This window comes from Diprion similis, chromosome 8 (assembly GCF_021155765.1).
Source record: "Diprion similis isolate iyDipSimi1 chromosome 8, iyDipSimi1.1, whole genome shotgun sequence".
Taxonomy (NCBI): Eukaryota; Metazoa; Arthropoda; class Insecta; order Hymenoptera; family Diprionidae; genus Diprion; species Diprion similis.
The window spans coordinates 1,646,076-1,661,467 of record NC_060112.1 but is presented as its reverse complement, the minus strand read 5'-3'; the positions used below and the strand labels follow the sequence as shown (position 1 = coordinate 1,661,467).

The window sequence follows — 15,392 nt, the reverse complement described above, 5'->3', positions numbered from 1 at the left end:
TGTATACATATACATCAACCTTTGCATAATTTCCTACTCCAATTGGTGTACGAGAAAAATTCTTGAAAATAGTCAGTTAAACAAAGTTCCCACTCGGTACTGGCTAATAATCCAGAACTAGTTCCTCAATCAACAGCACGCGCATTATATACATTCTGCTAGTAGAATACAGAAATAAAATATAAGACAATGGAAGTATGGAAGTTGGAATGAGAAGTGCTAGGAGCACTCACTTGTAGGCTGGTGTGTATGTATCATGAAAACAAAAAAAGAAACAACTTGAAGGAAGAAAGAGTAATACCAGAAGTGAAAGTAGAATTGAAGTAGTAAAAATAAATAGGTAGGTTAGTATTTATCTTTAACGGAAATACTGATCGCAATTTTTATTCGTATTTTTATCAACGTTATACCGAATTTTCATCGTCATCTTTTCATCTTCATCTCTATGGCTAAGCGTATAGCAACAACAGGAAAAGCAATGGACGTCAGCTAGTATTCCTGCCAAATAAGGAGTAGGGTATTATGATTTTGTACAATTTCACGACAGTCAATAATAGGCTGTGTATCTGTCTGTCTATTCACAAGCTTGTGCAGCTTATTCTTGCAACAATAAAAACACTTCTTCAAACGTATCGCGTCAGTAAAAATGATCGGTAAGAATTCTACCAACAAATAAGAAAACTGAAATACTTGAATCGGCTCTTTGCAGGATAGAAATCATACCTTTATTCTTACTTAGCGTGTTATTATCTCGTAGATGTTGGCAAAATAGCGATTTGAAAAAAAAAAAAAAAAAAAAATATATATATATAGAAAGTATTCTATAATAATACGTTTTAATTGGCTTCCAGCACTCGACGTCTCACCGCGCTCTCTCGATTTATAGCCAATCTCACAACCAAATGTATTCTAGATGTAAAAAAAAGTAATTAAATGTATTGTTTTTTCCACCGTAATGATTGGAGGTGGGGGGGTGGGGGGTGTATCACGGCGATCCAACAATAGTAGATATCGATATTATGATGTGTTATAAACACATCCTGCATATTTTTTCATCTTCGTCATTCGCAGCACATCTCTCCTAAGATATGAGATTGGTTATAGAGCAGCTGAGTTTGAATTGTCAACCAGTGGTGACAATGGTCCAACTTTTCCCCTTGAGCCAGCCACTCTCTCCGTCTCGTAATGAACGTCCAATGAAAGGCCTGGAATATACGTATACGTTGTTTTACAGTAAAAATGGAATATTGTGGGTTTAAATAAATAAATAAATAAAGAAATAAACGGTCTTTTGTAATATTGTAAGCAAAGGAAAACGTACGTCAGGGTTGTAGTAATACACTGAACACGTGGATGAAACGCTCCATTTCAAGCATAACGGTGTTGAACGTCGCAGGGATTGAGGAGAGTTGAGGAGCATTTTTAACGATTCATCATGACGATGAATGCTCGTGTCGGGTAAAGCGGTATGTTAAGTTTGCTGTAATCTAAGGATTTTGGGAATGCGAAAACGTCACAAGAATGGGTAATTCTCAAATGAAGCAATCACCATAGTGTGCATAGAAATATAATCGAGTGCTTCAAACCTGGGTAATATCACCGTAACCGCCGTCATAACACAACAAAAACAATAATAAAAATATAGATGCAAACACACACACACACCGTGTAAACCCAATTTAAACCGAAAGCATCCATCGGTCGTTGTATTTTTCTTTTTGGTTTTGTTTTTTGTAATCCTCAAACTTATAACGTACATTTTTGATATGCGTATTTACCGGAGGGCCTCCGGGATCCAGAGGGATGCGTCGATCCGAGCATGGACGATCCTGATTCGGGTATAAACGCGGCGACGAGGAGCGCGCAGATTACCAGGAAAGCTCCAAAGACGAATGGCGGTCCTGGTATGAACTGAAAAACGGACCATGAATAAGCAAATTAAATACTGATCAAAGATGCGCACAAAGCGCATGGAAGACTTGAAGTGAAATGAAATTTTCGTTAAGCTTGCACTCGCCTGTGGAATTACCTCGAAATGCGTATTTGACGATGTTCCATTCGCGTCACCCGATGACGGCGGTTTTGGGGCATTTCTGGGTGAGCTCGAGGAGTCGTCGTTCAGATCGACGTGAAAGAGGTAGAATATTACACCGAACATCGCGGGTCCAAGGCCGTTACAGAGACCTCGCATACCAGTAACCATTCCCTGGACAAGACCTTGCTTATCAGCATCTGAATGCATCGAAACAAAGGCTGATATTGCAGGATACGTGATGCTTGAAACTGAAGCGAGACCTCCGGCAGCCCACATCATCCTGAAATTAATGATTATTGTCAATAATTTATAGTAATAAAATAAAACTGAAACGATTGTTTTTGGAAGCGAGTCTTTTATCTGTAAGAGCAGGTGCGTAATAATATCAGAGATAATAATGGAAGTAGTAAAAGTATGGAAAGTGATATATTACCATGTCTGCGAACCAAATCCGTACCACATCAGCTGTAGCATCTCAAAGAGAAGACCGAGCATAATCGTATGCTTGCTTCCGAGGGTCTTCATCAGAGGCCCAAGTATTATTTGTGCACAGACACTTAATATTCCAACTACCGCTATAAATACTGCGACCATTGTGGCAGAGAAACCCATTACTAATTTAAGGTAGACAAATATACAGCTATACTGGCCTGCTTCAGGCAAATAACTCAGGAATACGGTGACACATAGCATCAAAATTGTGTGATCTTTGCCCACCTAGAAAAAAATGACAACGATTGTCAATCTGATAATTTCGAAGGAACAGGGCAGCTAAAAGCGAACAAAAATATTGAATTCGCCAACCTTTCCCAAGGCTGCGAAGGGATCCGCTTGTTCCCAGGAAATGGGGGCTGGAGGTCGAGCTTTTTCGGGCAAGCTTTCTGGCACAGCAACCAATATAAAGAAAACATCCAGGATAGCGATGGCAGTCGCCAAAGCAACAGGGAAATTTTGTTCGTAAACTTCCATCAGGTACGAACCGAGCGCAGGGCTGATTACCATGCTAGCTGCAAACGTGGCAGACACCTGAAAAACAGAAAAATTAATAAATGCGATATATTGAATACCGAGAGATATGTGTGAATCAAACAAAATCAAAATATTCTGCCCCGTTTTGATTTTAAGCATCAAACTTTTTTACTCCTGCCAACAGAATGACATTCATCACTCAAAAGATTAGGATCAACATGACCAGTAACGCTGTCTAAAGTTGCAAAAGATTACAGAAGAACATATGGTTCAAGCTGTATTTTGATCAATGTTAGATATGGGACACTCATGCCTTTCGTTATCTAATCAGAATGAACACAATCTAATCCTTATATGACCGATGTATCACCAGCCTAGAATATGGAAAATGTGTTGAGCCGCAACAAGTGGACTTATAGGGATATTAATACTGCTGACTAAGCAAATTCCAATTGGCCAATAATGATTGTCAGAAAAAAAAGGCTCAGCAAGTTACACGTGGAATTTTATCGCCAGATTTGGCTTCCTGCCGCGAATACAGATTTGTTAATTTTTAACGTGCAGATATGCGTGAAAATACTCACCAAACCATAAGCCAGAGAACGTTCGCTCTCCTCAGTGACGTCAGCGACGTAAGCAAAGACGACCGAGAATGTGCAGGCGAATACTCCGCTGATTGAAATCATGGCGAAAAACCACCATGTATTTATGCTCATGAGCGGTATAGGTGCACAGGTAAAAGCTACAGTGATAAGCAGGAAGAATTTCCTTCCCCAAACGTCGGAGAGCGCGCCGATCAATGGAGCGGAGAGGAACGAGAGAATACCTTTGATGCCCATTATCAGACCGTTCATCAGAAAGGTGTGATCGGGGAATGTCTTGTTGAGAACGGCGATAATGGGCATCGTCAACAGCCCCCAGGCAAAGAACTCCAGGAATATGACGACGAGGGCATGATAAACGCTGGCTTCGCCGACTCCCGAACTCTGAAACAATGGGAATGAAAGTAAAAATGAGAAAACTGGAAGACATTTATCGGTAGGATGCTAACAACGGTAAATTCTTACACAGCTGTGAGAAAAAACTGAGTAGCCGAATCAAATATTTGCACAACTGAATTCTCAGTGCGCGGCACTTCTCGTTAAGCTATACAAATTTATTGTACAAGCTGACCTTGAGATGTCTGTAGCAACGCTGAATGGGCGATAACAAGGGTTGAGGCTTAGTCAGCGCTGGCTCCTGACCATTGTGAGCTTCGGAGCACGAAGGGCCCTCCGAGCCCCCGTCTGCACCAGGGGGCATCGCCCCTGCTGGCCCCTAAGTTCTCAATATGCGCATCTGCTCATCGACGTGAATGTTTTTTTCAATCGAACCCGTGTTCTAAAATATCTCAAAAATAAACCGTACAAGCTTTTCGGAGCAAGAAATACCTCGTTGCGTGCTGTTTATTGAGCGAGTAAAGCGTTGCCGTTGGAGGTATCCAGCTTTTCTATATACTCTGAATTCATTTTACTCGCATTTTCTTCAATATATAAACTTGATTATAATGTTCGTTTTCTTGACAGATATTGTATTATTTGTATCAACGTATTTGACGGACGGATTTATAAGTGTGCCCTGTATTTCCTAACTAAACTTATTCGCACCAGTGTTGCTCTTAGCGTCTACTGAAAAATAAATTCATACAGCTTGATAGATTTATTAGAGTTACGAGTTGTAAACTTTTTTTGTTTTTTCACTGTCAAAATTGCGTGTAAAAACTAATCGAGTGTCAAAGACTGCTTTTGTGTTTATTTGGCCGCTAGGTATTATATTCTACATTAAATCAGTGAGGCAAATACAACTGTTTCAAGATTTAGAAAAATTTTATTACAACGGATGTACCTCTTGTTGTTTGGGGGATAAAATATCTCGATTTTTTTTATTCTTATGCAGAGTTACTTGCGAATGTGGAAAAGCGATGCACCGAGTAATTATATTAGGGAAAAAATAGTTTTACACCGACGTAACGGGGAAGGAATCTATCAATCAACGTAACTCATGTTTCATCACAGAGTTGGTGAGAGTCAGATATTGCTAAAAATACACACGCAGCATTGGCTGAAGGCCTGTAAATTTTCGTTTCATTGAAACGCACTGGGTCATCTACTGTGTCTCCGAAAATTGGTGAGGGTCAACTGGGGAGGCGCGATCTCGCGGTTAATTACACTCGGTGAATTTTTTTCGAGGATCGTGATAAAGGTGCTCGAAAATGCGACGACAATGCCGATGATATGCGGTGCGGAACGCGGCTACACGGGGTTACGGAATCGCGGAGTCGTGAGCTCGTGGCGTAACTTTTTCGGCGAACGGAACAAATTCTGACGAACGCATTTTAAACTGACGTCTGTCAGCTGTGGGCCAACGTCAGTCAATGAGGTGTCAATAAATCCCGCACGGTAAACATTCGCCGCGTGAGTTGGACATTGCGTCTGAGTAACGGCGGTTTTCCTGCCTTCCTTCTTTCGAGAAAAGGGCGAAGTATCGGGAAATTTTTTTACGCAAGAGCACCACTACTGCGGCAGCATTCCCAACCCCCCCGCCGCGAAGCTAGTGCCCAACTACCCTGCTGCGGCCCCGCCATCATCGGGATTTTTCGTACGCGCATGATTTCTTCTTACTCCTCGACCGCTACTCGAGGGCATAAGTAGATACCTACCGCGTACGAGTTATGGGCATAGCCTGTTCGCGTTAATGCAGAGACGAAGATCATCTCGACTGATCTCCCAATGCCTCGCGACGACGATTCCAGGGACGCCGTGTATGTGTATACAGGACGTCAACGCGATGGTGATTCCAGGAAGAGTGGGGAAACCGCGGCCGCGAGTTAGGCGACAATTAAAACTCCTGCCTCGACCACACGTCATCGGCAAGGTTATGATGATAACACGTATGAGATATCGTCGCTATCATTGACACGAATAACCGCATTGCAACAGGTAAAGCAGCTAGTGCAGGTGAATTATGCAGACAGGTTGCTGGCTGCTGATTGTCAGGAAAATCGGGGCGCGAGATAAAGACGGACTAATTACTCGGAAAAACTAATCGCCGTACAAGATAGGGGAATATTTGTACGCTGATCTGTCGTCGGACGCACGTCGCAACTTGACTAGTATCAACGAGAAGGATGCTCCAGCCTCGGGCGTCGCTGTGAACAAATGATTTTCCGAGGATGGTGAATCCCTCGGATTTGTCTTTCCGTCTGTCACCCCGCCTGCCGATAACTCTCGATATTAGAGGAAAAAACCAACTGAAATACGTACCGTGATCACGCCATCCTTCATGATGGATTTTCGACTCCTGATTATCATCCCGACGACCTTCTTCGACACCTTAGCGGGCATACTAACGCACTGCACGCACCAGCTCTTTCGCTTTTTCAATTTCATTAAAAATTCAACGTTTATTCACCACATTTTTTCAAGCATTTATCGTCGAGTACACAGGCCCGACTTATCACTCACTGCACACTCATGGCGATATCAGTGTATCAGTTCAACTAAACTTCTAACTTCAGACCACGCACCTACGGCGCCGCACATTTGATTAAATACCCGTCATACAGATACACCTAGCGGGATTATCCGCAATCCGCTGGTGCAACTCACTTCTTGGTCCATAGACTTATTAGTGTCAAGAAAGAGGAAATCGTAAAAAGGGAAAACTCGATCAACGAATATAAAGAGGATTAGCTTCGGTTAATTAAAAAATTTTTAGATCTTCATTCCAATAACTTCTCTGAATGTTTTACGGAGCAAGTTTCGCCGTTTTAATCCGTGGTTTGAATAAACCAAATCAGCGTCCTCGTTACCGACAGCGTCCGATAGTGGCGCCATTTAAAGAGAACTAGGGAGCGTTATGACGTCACGCGAGATTGCGTGCTAACGCTGCCCAATGATTTAGCACGACGATCAGCTGTTTTCGAAGAAAAACAAGGATGGCGGCAAGCAAAAGTGTCATCGTGCTTGCGCCGAACGGTCGCCGACAAACTGTGAAAGTAACGCCAAACACGACAATATTGCAGGTATTAATTATTTCTTAAGTTTTATTAAATCGATTTGATCACAGATCAACAGCTGATCAGATCAATTATTCCGCAGATACTGGAACAAGTGTGTCAAAAACATGGCTACGAGAGCGAGGAATTTGACATCAAGTGAGTTTCACTGGGATAACTATGCTATCACTCCCAGACATCTACTCCTTTCCATGCCTGCTTATGTGCCGATCCCTGAAAATTTTGCCGCCAAATTATATCACAGTATTCGTCAACCCTCAGACATTACAATCGTGTTCTCGATGCCAATGCAATCTTCCGATTTACCGGATTGCCGAACAACGCTCAACTGGAGATGGTGCCTTGCACTAAAAAGAGACTCGAATCAAACGTAACAGTTGGCGTTCAAACTGAAAGCGGAGAACGAGTCACAGGTGAATTTCAGCCCAGTAATTCTTTGGCTCAAGTTCTGAATCAGCTGTGTCCGGATCAAATGCTACCGACTGCAGCTCTTATCTACATGCATCGCGAGGTTACATCTTTGCGCTAGTTTTTTTAAGCCTGTGTAGGCTATCATTGATCAGTGCTTGATTAATATTTAAAAATCTTAGGTCTGCGGATTGGACTTACTCGAACAAACGACGCTTAGATCACTGGGACTGAACTGCGGCAGAGCTATGTTTAGATTAATTCATCGCAATCCTGAGCAACCCAGAACCCAGGCTCATGTGAGTGTCCCTTTGGCTGCAAGGCCGTCTCAAGAAAGTATTGACCTTGCACTTCGTATGGCTGTACCCAATCGACAGAAGGCGGCAATGAGGAAAGACACACAGCAAAATATCGATCCTATTTCAGCCCTGAAAACAGGAAAGATTGTGCAGCATGATACAGAAGCTGCAGTTTCAGAAAAGATCCCAAAACTTGATTGTGACCTAAAGGTTGAAGAAAAAACAGATGCAATTGAAACTAAAAACATAGAAATACCCATGGATACATCTGAGAGTGATATAGAAGAAACAAAAGTTGAATTTGTAAGATTCGTGCCTTCCTGTCCTCCCCACTTATTTTGCATATCATTATATTCGCAGTACAATGAATTAAACATCGATAATTTTTAGCTGGGAGAGAGAAATGCTCTCGTGTTTAATCAGGCTGGAGCAGAAGCTTTGCCACGTAATGAATTACCCGACAACTTTTTTGACCTTACCGTTGAGGACGCTCGGCATTTACTGAAAGATGCCATCCGCCTTAGAGCGCAGTTGGATGAGGCTCCACTTCTGACTTCGGCCCAGAGACAATTGGATGAAGACAAAAGGATTTTGCATCATTTACATAAATATCGTAAAACCGTGATTAGAATTCAGTTCCCAGATCAACTGGTACTTCAGGGCTTGTTCGGCCCGCTTGAAACAGTTCAGGCAGTTAAGGATTTCGTAAAAATTTACCTTGCCAATCCTGACGCCGAGTTTATGCTTTGTAAGTATTTCTGCAAATCTTTTCCTCTTCGATGCTTTTCTTATGCAACAGCAGACCGCATTACATAATTTTAACGAAACAGATACAACGCCTCCACGCACTGTACTGGATCCTGGCACACGCTTGGTCGACGCCAATCTAGTGCCCTCAGCTATTCTTCACTACTCTGGCCAGTCTAGTTTGAAATCTGAACTAAACAACAAACTTACAGATCCCAGAGCTGCTGGCATTCAAGCAGTAAAATCTAGGTGAGCAACAAAAATAACAAGTTTTCTCACCACAAAATACTTGAATAAATAATAATAACAATAATTTAATTGCTAGAATGGCAATGGCACGGCAAGATGTGAAGTGTTCTGAGATTGAGGATATGCCTGACATCAGTATGATACAAGAAAACAGACTGGAAAGGGTAGTGGAAACACCAAGGCAATCGGAACCTGCACCTGGACCGAGTCATAGAAACCCCGCACCTGCAGCCAAAGCTAATGTACCGAAATGGTTTAAGCAGCCGTTTAAATAATCATTGAACCTTTTCAGAGATATCCTGGTATGGAATACCTCATTACAGCAGTATGATTGAATAATGAGCTGTCATTTACGTGTTTACTATTGTTATCTATTATTATAATACAGCAATAAGAAAAGCTGTTATCCCGATTTTTCATGTTAAGGGCATGTAGCAATCCTACCCTTATCGACCGAGCAAACTAACCCTTTTCCCCCCTATATTAAATTAACAAATGAACGGAAAGGGTTCAAATTTCAATAGTGCATAGCTGTTTTGTAGTGGAATTGAGGAATGTTACTTTCAACATTTCCCATTTTTCAGGTGCCAAAAAGTCTTCATCTAGCGACCTCAATATTGCTTGAAAAGTCTCACGATGATTCGTTTTACTCCTCATTCATTCCGGAATTGCGGAGAATATATCAACTGTGCACTTTTCGCCCCTGAAATGGGGGAAATGTTGAAATAGTAACACGTTTCAAAAAACCACACATTTTTTCGATGAGATTCGGAATATGAGTAACATTCCTCAATTTCGCTACAGAAGAGCGATGCACTGTAGAGACTTAAACCCTTTCCTTCTATTTGTTTATTTAATATAGGAAAAAAAAACGAACGATTTTGCTCGGTCGGTAAGAATAGGACTATTAAGGGACCTTAAAATAGAGATTGAAACGATTTTTTGTAACAATACAGTTTCTCACAGGCCTTTATAAAACAATAAATGAATTTCAATTTTATCACTTGTAAATCAAATTATATTCTAAATATATTGCACGGAAACATATCGATTTTGTTTCGGTAGAGCTGAATTTGTGCTTATTCAAATTTGTATCCACGATATTTTTACACCATACAAATATGTACAACCTCTACGACACAACATTGCATTAGACCGTATGGCCTAATGGATAAGGCGTCGGACTTCGGATCCGAAGATTGCAGGTTCGAGTCCTGTTACGGTCGTAGATAAACTTTTTAGTTCTTCAAACATTACTTTTTCATGCAAGCACATCCGAAAAATCTTTCAATTTGCTGTCTCAATATTGATCATGCAAATTTTGAAAAATCCAAAGGAATTTGTTTCATAAATCGCTGAAAATTCGCACTATCCCTGCGCGGATGTCAATTTATCGCGCATTTCTTCAACGTATGTATTTTCATTTTTATCTCTGCCCAGTATTAAAGTCTATTCCTTGTATTTGTAAGCATCATTTTGTGCAGTCAGTTGGTCGAGATACGATTTTTCTGCTATTCCATGCATTTTCAACGTGTGCGTGCACGTACAACAGCTGACAGCTGCATCTGTGAACCACGTGACTCGTTGCCGGCGCTGCCGTAGGTCGAATATCGGATGAACCGTTTCGATCGGCCACCCCTGCCCTTCCTTATCGATGCAGCTGCGCCGTGACGCGCGATGCAACGGCTCAACCAATGAGAAAAGACCGAGAGGTGACCAATGGCAGACTGGGCTAGGTAAACGTTGTGGAAAATGTTCAAGTCGCTGCGACTGACGAAGTGACGACGGAGGAGGCCATATTGTTTTACTGCAGTGTTTGTTTTGGTGCTGCGGTGGCCCGTCTTAAAATCCAGTTAAATCAGCCTGGAAAATTGTCGAAAGTCTTCGACGAGACCGTTAAACGAGAAGAGAATACTGTGCAATTTGTATTACCGATATATTTTCGGGAAACAAAACTCCGTTTGGGGTTCCTCGGCGATTTTTTGGTGTCAGTCGCTTACGAGACCGTGAAGAGTAAAAATGGCCTGCGCCACCCTGAAGCGATCTCTCGAGTTCGATCCCGTTCACAGCCACGTAAGGCCTTCGAAGAGGCGAAGATGTGTCCCGATGTGCATGTCGCCGAATACACCACCGGCGAGGAATCAGAACCCATCAGCTTTCGGCGAAGTTACACAAAAATTGACGCCTGGTAATTATATTCGGCCATTTTTTTTATCGCGGGGTGTTAAAGGGGGAAGCTAGCTGCAAGCGTACATGTATAGCGATTTAAAACCCGTATATACCTCCGCGGGCGGCACGAAGTGGGGGGAGGGGAGCGCAAATCATATGGAGATACCGACGTAACGGTCGCTGCTGATTTTCACTATTTTTACAAACAGCTTTCAAACTGGTTTTTCTCCACACGTCGCTCAATTCGAAATATAAGTTAGAACAACCTTTTTTCTTCATAAAGTTTCTTCTCTTCCGACAATTTCCCTCCTTAGATCGGCGATCAAAGGCACTTCATTGTCACTGAAAAAAAAATTTTTCCATTGTATCAGTTTCGCGTACCCAGGCATTAATTCATTCGATAATGTCGCAGAACAAAACGGGAGAAAGAGGACCAAGACGAATCGTGTGCCTGTAATCTTCATTTATGTATTCTTAAGACATAATATTAGCATTTTCATGCTCAGTCTGATGTCTTATCACGAGTTTATTAAGAACACCATTCGAAATTCGACCACCACAAAGGCAGACTATTGCTAGTTTACTGTTTGCATAACTGCGGAAACTTCGATTCACAGGAGACTCAGTGTTTCTTACTCAACTTAAACGTTTACACGAGAACAAAGCCTCTTTACTAACCTTTTTCAGCCATTGCTAATAACTCGGAAATAATGTTGCAAAGATCTAATGCTGCTTTATTTTTCTCATTTATTATTTTCAAATAATTTCACAATCTGTTAGTTGAACATCATCAATCAGAATGATGCCTGGCTCCAATTGCGATTGCAATGCATTGGGCTTTGTTATTCACTCTAAAAAAATTTGAGGTCAGATATGTGCATTGTTTACACCGATGCTGCAAAATGTTTTCATAGAAAAAATGGCTGCCAACATCAGAGAAGAGATCCGCAGGCTTCACCGGCGCAAGCAGCTGCATTTCAACCCGCAAAACAACAACGGCGGAGATTCTTCGGACACAGAAGGTCCTGCCAGCCCATCGACTAGTGGGCCCAGTGCTTACAGTCATAATCCAAGCGGCAAAGAAAAACCATTGTTCACATTCAGACAGGTGGGTGAATATTCAAAACGAAGAATCAACAGTTATCGAAATGATTGTGAGATCGTTTATTCGGTACAAATAATGGGTAATTAACTTGTGTTTAGGTGGGATTGATCTGCGAGCGGATGCTGAAGGAGCAGGAGACGCAGATCCGAGAAGAATATGACCAGATTCTCAACATGAAGCTCTCCGAGCAGTATGACGCGTTTGTTAAGTTCACCTACGACCAGATCCAGAAGAGATTTGAATCTGCGGCTGCACCGAGTTGTGAGTACTTGAATACTTGAAAGTCCAGATGTTAGAACTATTGATTCACGTGCATTGCGTTTTTTCTAATGCTTAATAAATTTACAGATTTGTCCTAAAGGAGAATTGCCACTTCCATGGATGTGTTTCTTCAAAGAACGTTAGGTAAGTATCCTAGCATGTATATTCTGTAAAGTTGAATCGTGACTTTGCATGACAATTGTCTAGGTATTGCGGCGAATGATCCAATGTTTATTATTATTATGGAAAGATATTCTAGTGGTTTTCTCATTACAGATTTCTATGATATAAGTGAGAAAATAATTTTGCTTGGAGTTATGAGGGAAGAAATGTGCGGCGGTGTTACCTCGCTGTGGAGACATGGGTTGATTAAATTTGAAAAGTAATTTCATTCGAAGTATAAAATAAACAGACGCAACAAAAAACGTAATAAAATAATTTAACAAAATATCAATAAATAAAAACATTTCAAAAAAGGTAACGAGGTGTGTGTATGTATACATATATGTATGTATATATATGTGTGTGTACCTCGACATGTATATGTATATATACATGTATATATATGCGTATATAGGAAATTAAGTTATAGAAGTAGGCTCACTTGCAGAGAGCTACCACACTAAAAAAATCGACAACGTATACTACTAAATTAACAATATTTGTACCATCCGGTTTTCAAAGTCCGCTGTTATCAGGGAATCAAATAGAAAATTTACAAAGCTAAAGTAGCACAAGTATAAAAGTATTTGTAAATAAATTGCATCAATATGATCTGTTAATGATACTACATATACTGCAGTTGTATGAATTTTTTACTCTTCGAATTTTCTGAAACCAATTTCTGCCGATTAACCATAAAGCCTCCCGATAAGGATCTGATTATGTACGATCGATTATGACTTCAACTTCTCCCAACTGACCAACAACAATTAATAACGAACGGAAGAAGATTGTTTACAGTCATGGTTACTTTGAGTATCGATCACTGATGCGAAGGTCTAAGGTCTAACGTGATTTATTATTGATTGCGTTAGTCTCGATGAAATTTCTCCGGCTTTTCGTTATAATCATCTTCTAATATTTTTATTTCTCTAATCTCGCAATTATAATAACAAATAAAATCTGCATATTTGGATGGTGATATATAAGTATATACGTTTTTGTAATGCTATGTTATTAGGTCAATCTCTAAATTATAAAGAATGTATTTTTTAATGAATATATTCCCTCTTTTCGGGGTATTGCATCGATGCTTTTATTAGAACTTTTAATTTGAAATCTTGACCTTCTTTTCCTCTTGAAACAAAAGTTTTTTGCTGGTAGATATATTTTTTCATCTTTGTTTTATTTTTTCTCTCTTTGATTTTTTTTTTTTTTTATTGAAATGTAGCATTTATAAATGTATTCGTAAATTATACGCGTTGGAAGAAGAAGAAAGTAGATGAAAAGAACTGTGCACCATGCTAGGGCTAAAATTCAAAAAGAACTGATACTGTTTTCACATTATTTTCATTATTATTATTATCACTATTACTATTATTGTTGTTGTTATAATTCTTTCCCTGACAACAGCAACTTGCCATAGCATAATGAAATTCAATGCCGAATAATGAATATACATACTATTACCCATACATTTACTGTGCCTATTATTAGACATATTTATTACTATTACCCAACACTGCTATAATTATTACTTATTACTATTCATCGTAATTAAAAAAACAAAAATAATATTGAAGAAAAAAAAAAAATTGTTTTTAGTTGATAATGATTCTACATAGGCGATGTTAATTGTTTTTTTCTTTTTTTACATATACGTATTATTCATATACATATAAATTAGGCGCATAACTTTCTTAAGATGAATCCGAAAATGATAATTCGTCTTGGTTACCATATATATTTCTTTGCTATTCACACGGTTCAAGAAATGAACGAAAGACAAATTCTAAGTATCAAGGAAGAAACTTAGCAAAAGAGTATGAGGAGTTGAAAAAACAGAGTAGTTTTTTTTTTTTTTTTTTTTTTTTTTTTTTTTGTTGAAAGAAAATCAAGGAGCCGTGTTTCATTATTTGCCAAATTGAAATTCGTTAAGTTTTATTTGTTCGATCAAGAGATACTTGAAACCTAGTTGACTGGAGAACAAAAAGTAGTTAAATACAATTCGTCAACGATATTTGGATTCTGGGACGTAGTGACGATCTCGTTATTCAATACCAGGCAAAAATGCCAAATCTTCTGATCTTATTATTGTATTTAGTTCAAGCGATAGCACAGTAACTTTTGTTGAGCTGAGAAAAATTCAAGGAATGAGAAACACTGCGATCCGTTGAAAAATGACTCGTTCTATCGTAGTAAATACAACGAGGGACTGAAAACTTTACAATTATTGCTCTGGCAAGATTAAGAACCAGATAAACTGTCATAGCTATTGTGAAACCTTAGGTGATAAATGTAAATTAATGACTGTGTATGTCTTGAAATCAACAAAAGTTATTGCGCGGACTGTACGTTATAATAATTTTAATATTAAGAAACGTAAACAAATTAAATAATTGAAATTGAACGGCGCAATTCGTCAAACAGCATATATGTATCCTAATGACAAGGAAGAAAATGTTAAAATATTGTGAAAAAAAAAAAATTATGAGTGATGTATAAATATGGAAGGGAAAAACAAAACGAAAAAAAGAAACTTAAAAATAAATACAAATAAATTTAGTTAGTATATTGAATAATGAATACTACCTAATACTAATGATTAATAATGATTATATTAAGAAGCAACGATGAGAAAAACAGCTAAGGTAAATTCCTTGGAAGAAATCAGAGATTTGATTTCGATGATTAAAAATACCTCCATATTAATATTATGTAAGCACTTATTATTGAAATAAATATAAACCTTAAGACTGATTTTTATCTGACTATCTATAAATAATTCCACATCCACCTTTGCTATGCTTCTCTTTGTATAAAAATGTTGGCCCACTTTTGGAAAAAGGACCGACATTGATAATCGAAATAGACTTGGTTATCAATAGAAATTCGATATCGAATTGTTTCACGCCTCTAAATAAGCCTCGA

General features: G+C 39.4%; 3 protein-coding genes and 1 non-coding gene across 8 annotated transcripts; 3 read left to right on the top strand and 1 right to left on the bottom strand.

The window, feature by feature from the left end:
* Window positions 1-357: 357 nt before the first annotated feature.
* On the bottom strand, window positions 358-6,605 carry LOC124409523 (hippocampus abundant transcript 1 protein). 5 transcript variants are annotated; one of them, XM_046887197.1, is made up of 7 exons: window positions 6,307-6,605; window positions 3,589-3,990; window positions 2,840-3,061; window positions 2,469-2,752; window positions 2,018-2,315; window positions 1,758-1,911; window positions 358-1,205 (listed from the first exon to the last, which is right to left on the bottom strand). In XM_046887197.1, the coding sequence occupies exons 1-7, from the start codon at window positions 6,430-6,432 to the stop codon at window positions 1,099-1,101; spliced, it is 1,593 nt and encodes a 530-aa protein (XP_046743153.1). In that variant the 5' UTR covers window positions 6,433-6,605; the 3' UTR covers window positions 358-1,098. The 5 variants fall into 5 exon arrangements, with proteins under 5 accessions (XP_046743153.1, XP_046743152.1, XP_046743155.1 ...); XM_046887196.1 differs by lacking the exon at window positions 6,307-6,605 and adding an exon at window positions 4,178-5,604; XM_046887199.1 differs by lacking the exon at window positions 6,307-6,605 and adding an exon at window positions 4,178-5,604 and having other exon boundaries at window positions 1,779-1,911.
* Window positions 6,606-6,886: 281 nt separating this feature from the next.
* Window positions 6,887-9,189, top strand: LOC124409526 (tether containing UBX domain for GLUT4). Its single transcript, XM_046887203.1, has 7 exons — window positions 6,887-7,067; window positions 7,144-7,199; window positions 7,323-7,572; window positions 7,652-8,071; window positions 8,159-8,516; window positions 8,599-8,764; window positions 8,841-9,189. Exons 1-7 carry the CDS (start codon window positions 6,981-6,983, stop codon window positions 9,037-9,039), a joined length of 1,536 nt encoding a protein of 511 aa, XP_046743159.1. The 5' UTR covers window positions 6,887-6,980; the 3' UTR covers window positions 9,040-9,189.
* A 728-nt stretch (window positions 9,190-9,917) lies between these two features.
* On the top strand, window positions 9,918-9,990 carry Trnar-ucg. The gene has a single exon. It is a non-coding gene; the product is annotated as a tRNA-Arg (tRNA).
* A 541-nt stretch (window positions 9,991-10,531) lies between these two features.
* Window positions 10,532-15,227, top strand: LOC124409551 (akirin-2). The gene is made up of 5 exons (XM_046887240.1): window positions 10,532-10,952; window positions 11,848-12,041; window positions 12,137-12,299; window positions 12,387-12,443; window positions 12,576-15,227. Exons 1-4 carry the CDS (start codon window positions 10,784-10,786, stop codon window positions 12,395-12,397), a joined length of 537 nt encoding a protein of 178 aa, XP_046743196.1. The 5' UTR covers window positions 10,532-10,783; the 3' UTR covers window positions 12,398-12,443; window positions 12,576-15,227.
* The last annotated feature ends 165 nt before the right edge of the window (window positions 15,228-15,392 follow it).

Bases quoted from the DNA above. Each gene is read 5' to 3' on its own strand.
- LOC124409523 (XM_046887196.1), bottom strand. From the start codon at position 4,306: ATGCCCCCTGGTGCAGACGGGGGCTCGGAGGGCCCTTCGTGCTCCGAA. The intron at 2,753-2,839 runs GTTGGCGAATTC...ATTTTTTTCTAG, and splicing joins CCTTCGCAGCCTTGGGAAAG to GTGGGCAAAGATCACACAAT. The intron at 1,912-2,017 runs GCGAGTGCAAGC...TCCGTTTTTCAG, and splicing joins ATTTCGAGGTAATTCCACAG to TTCATACCAGGACCGCCATT.
- LOC124409526 (XM_046887203.1), top strand. From the start codon at position 6,981: ATGGCGGCAAGCAAAAGTGTCATCGTGCTTGCGCCGAACGGTCGCCGA. The intron at 7,068-7,143 runs GTATTAATTATT...ATTATTCCGCAG, and splicing joins CAAACACGACAATATTGCAG to ATACTGGAACAAGTGTGTCA. The intron at 8,072-8,158 runs GTAAGATTCGTG...GATAATTTTTAG, and splicing joins AAGAAACAAAAGTTGAATTT to CTGGGAGAGAGAAATGCTCT.
- LOC124409551 (XM_046887240.1), top strand. From the start codon at position 10,784: ATGGCCTGCGCCACCCTGAAGCGATCTCTCGAGTTCGATCCCGTTCAC. The intron at 10,953-11,847 runs GTAATTATATTC...ATGTTTTCATAG, and splicing joins TACACAAAAATTGACGCCTG to AAAAAATGGCTGCCAACATC. The intron at 12,042-12,136 runs GTGGGTGAATAT...ACTTGTGTTTAG, and splicing joins CATTGTTCACATTCAGACAG to GTGGGATTGATCTGCGAGCG.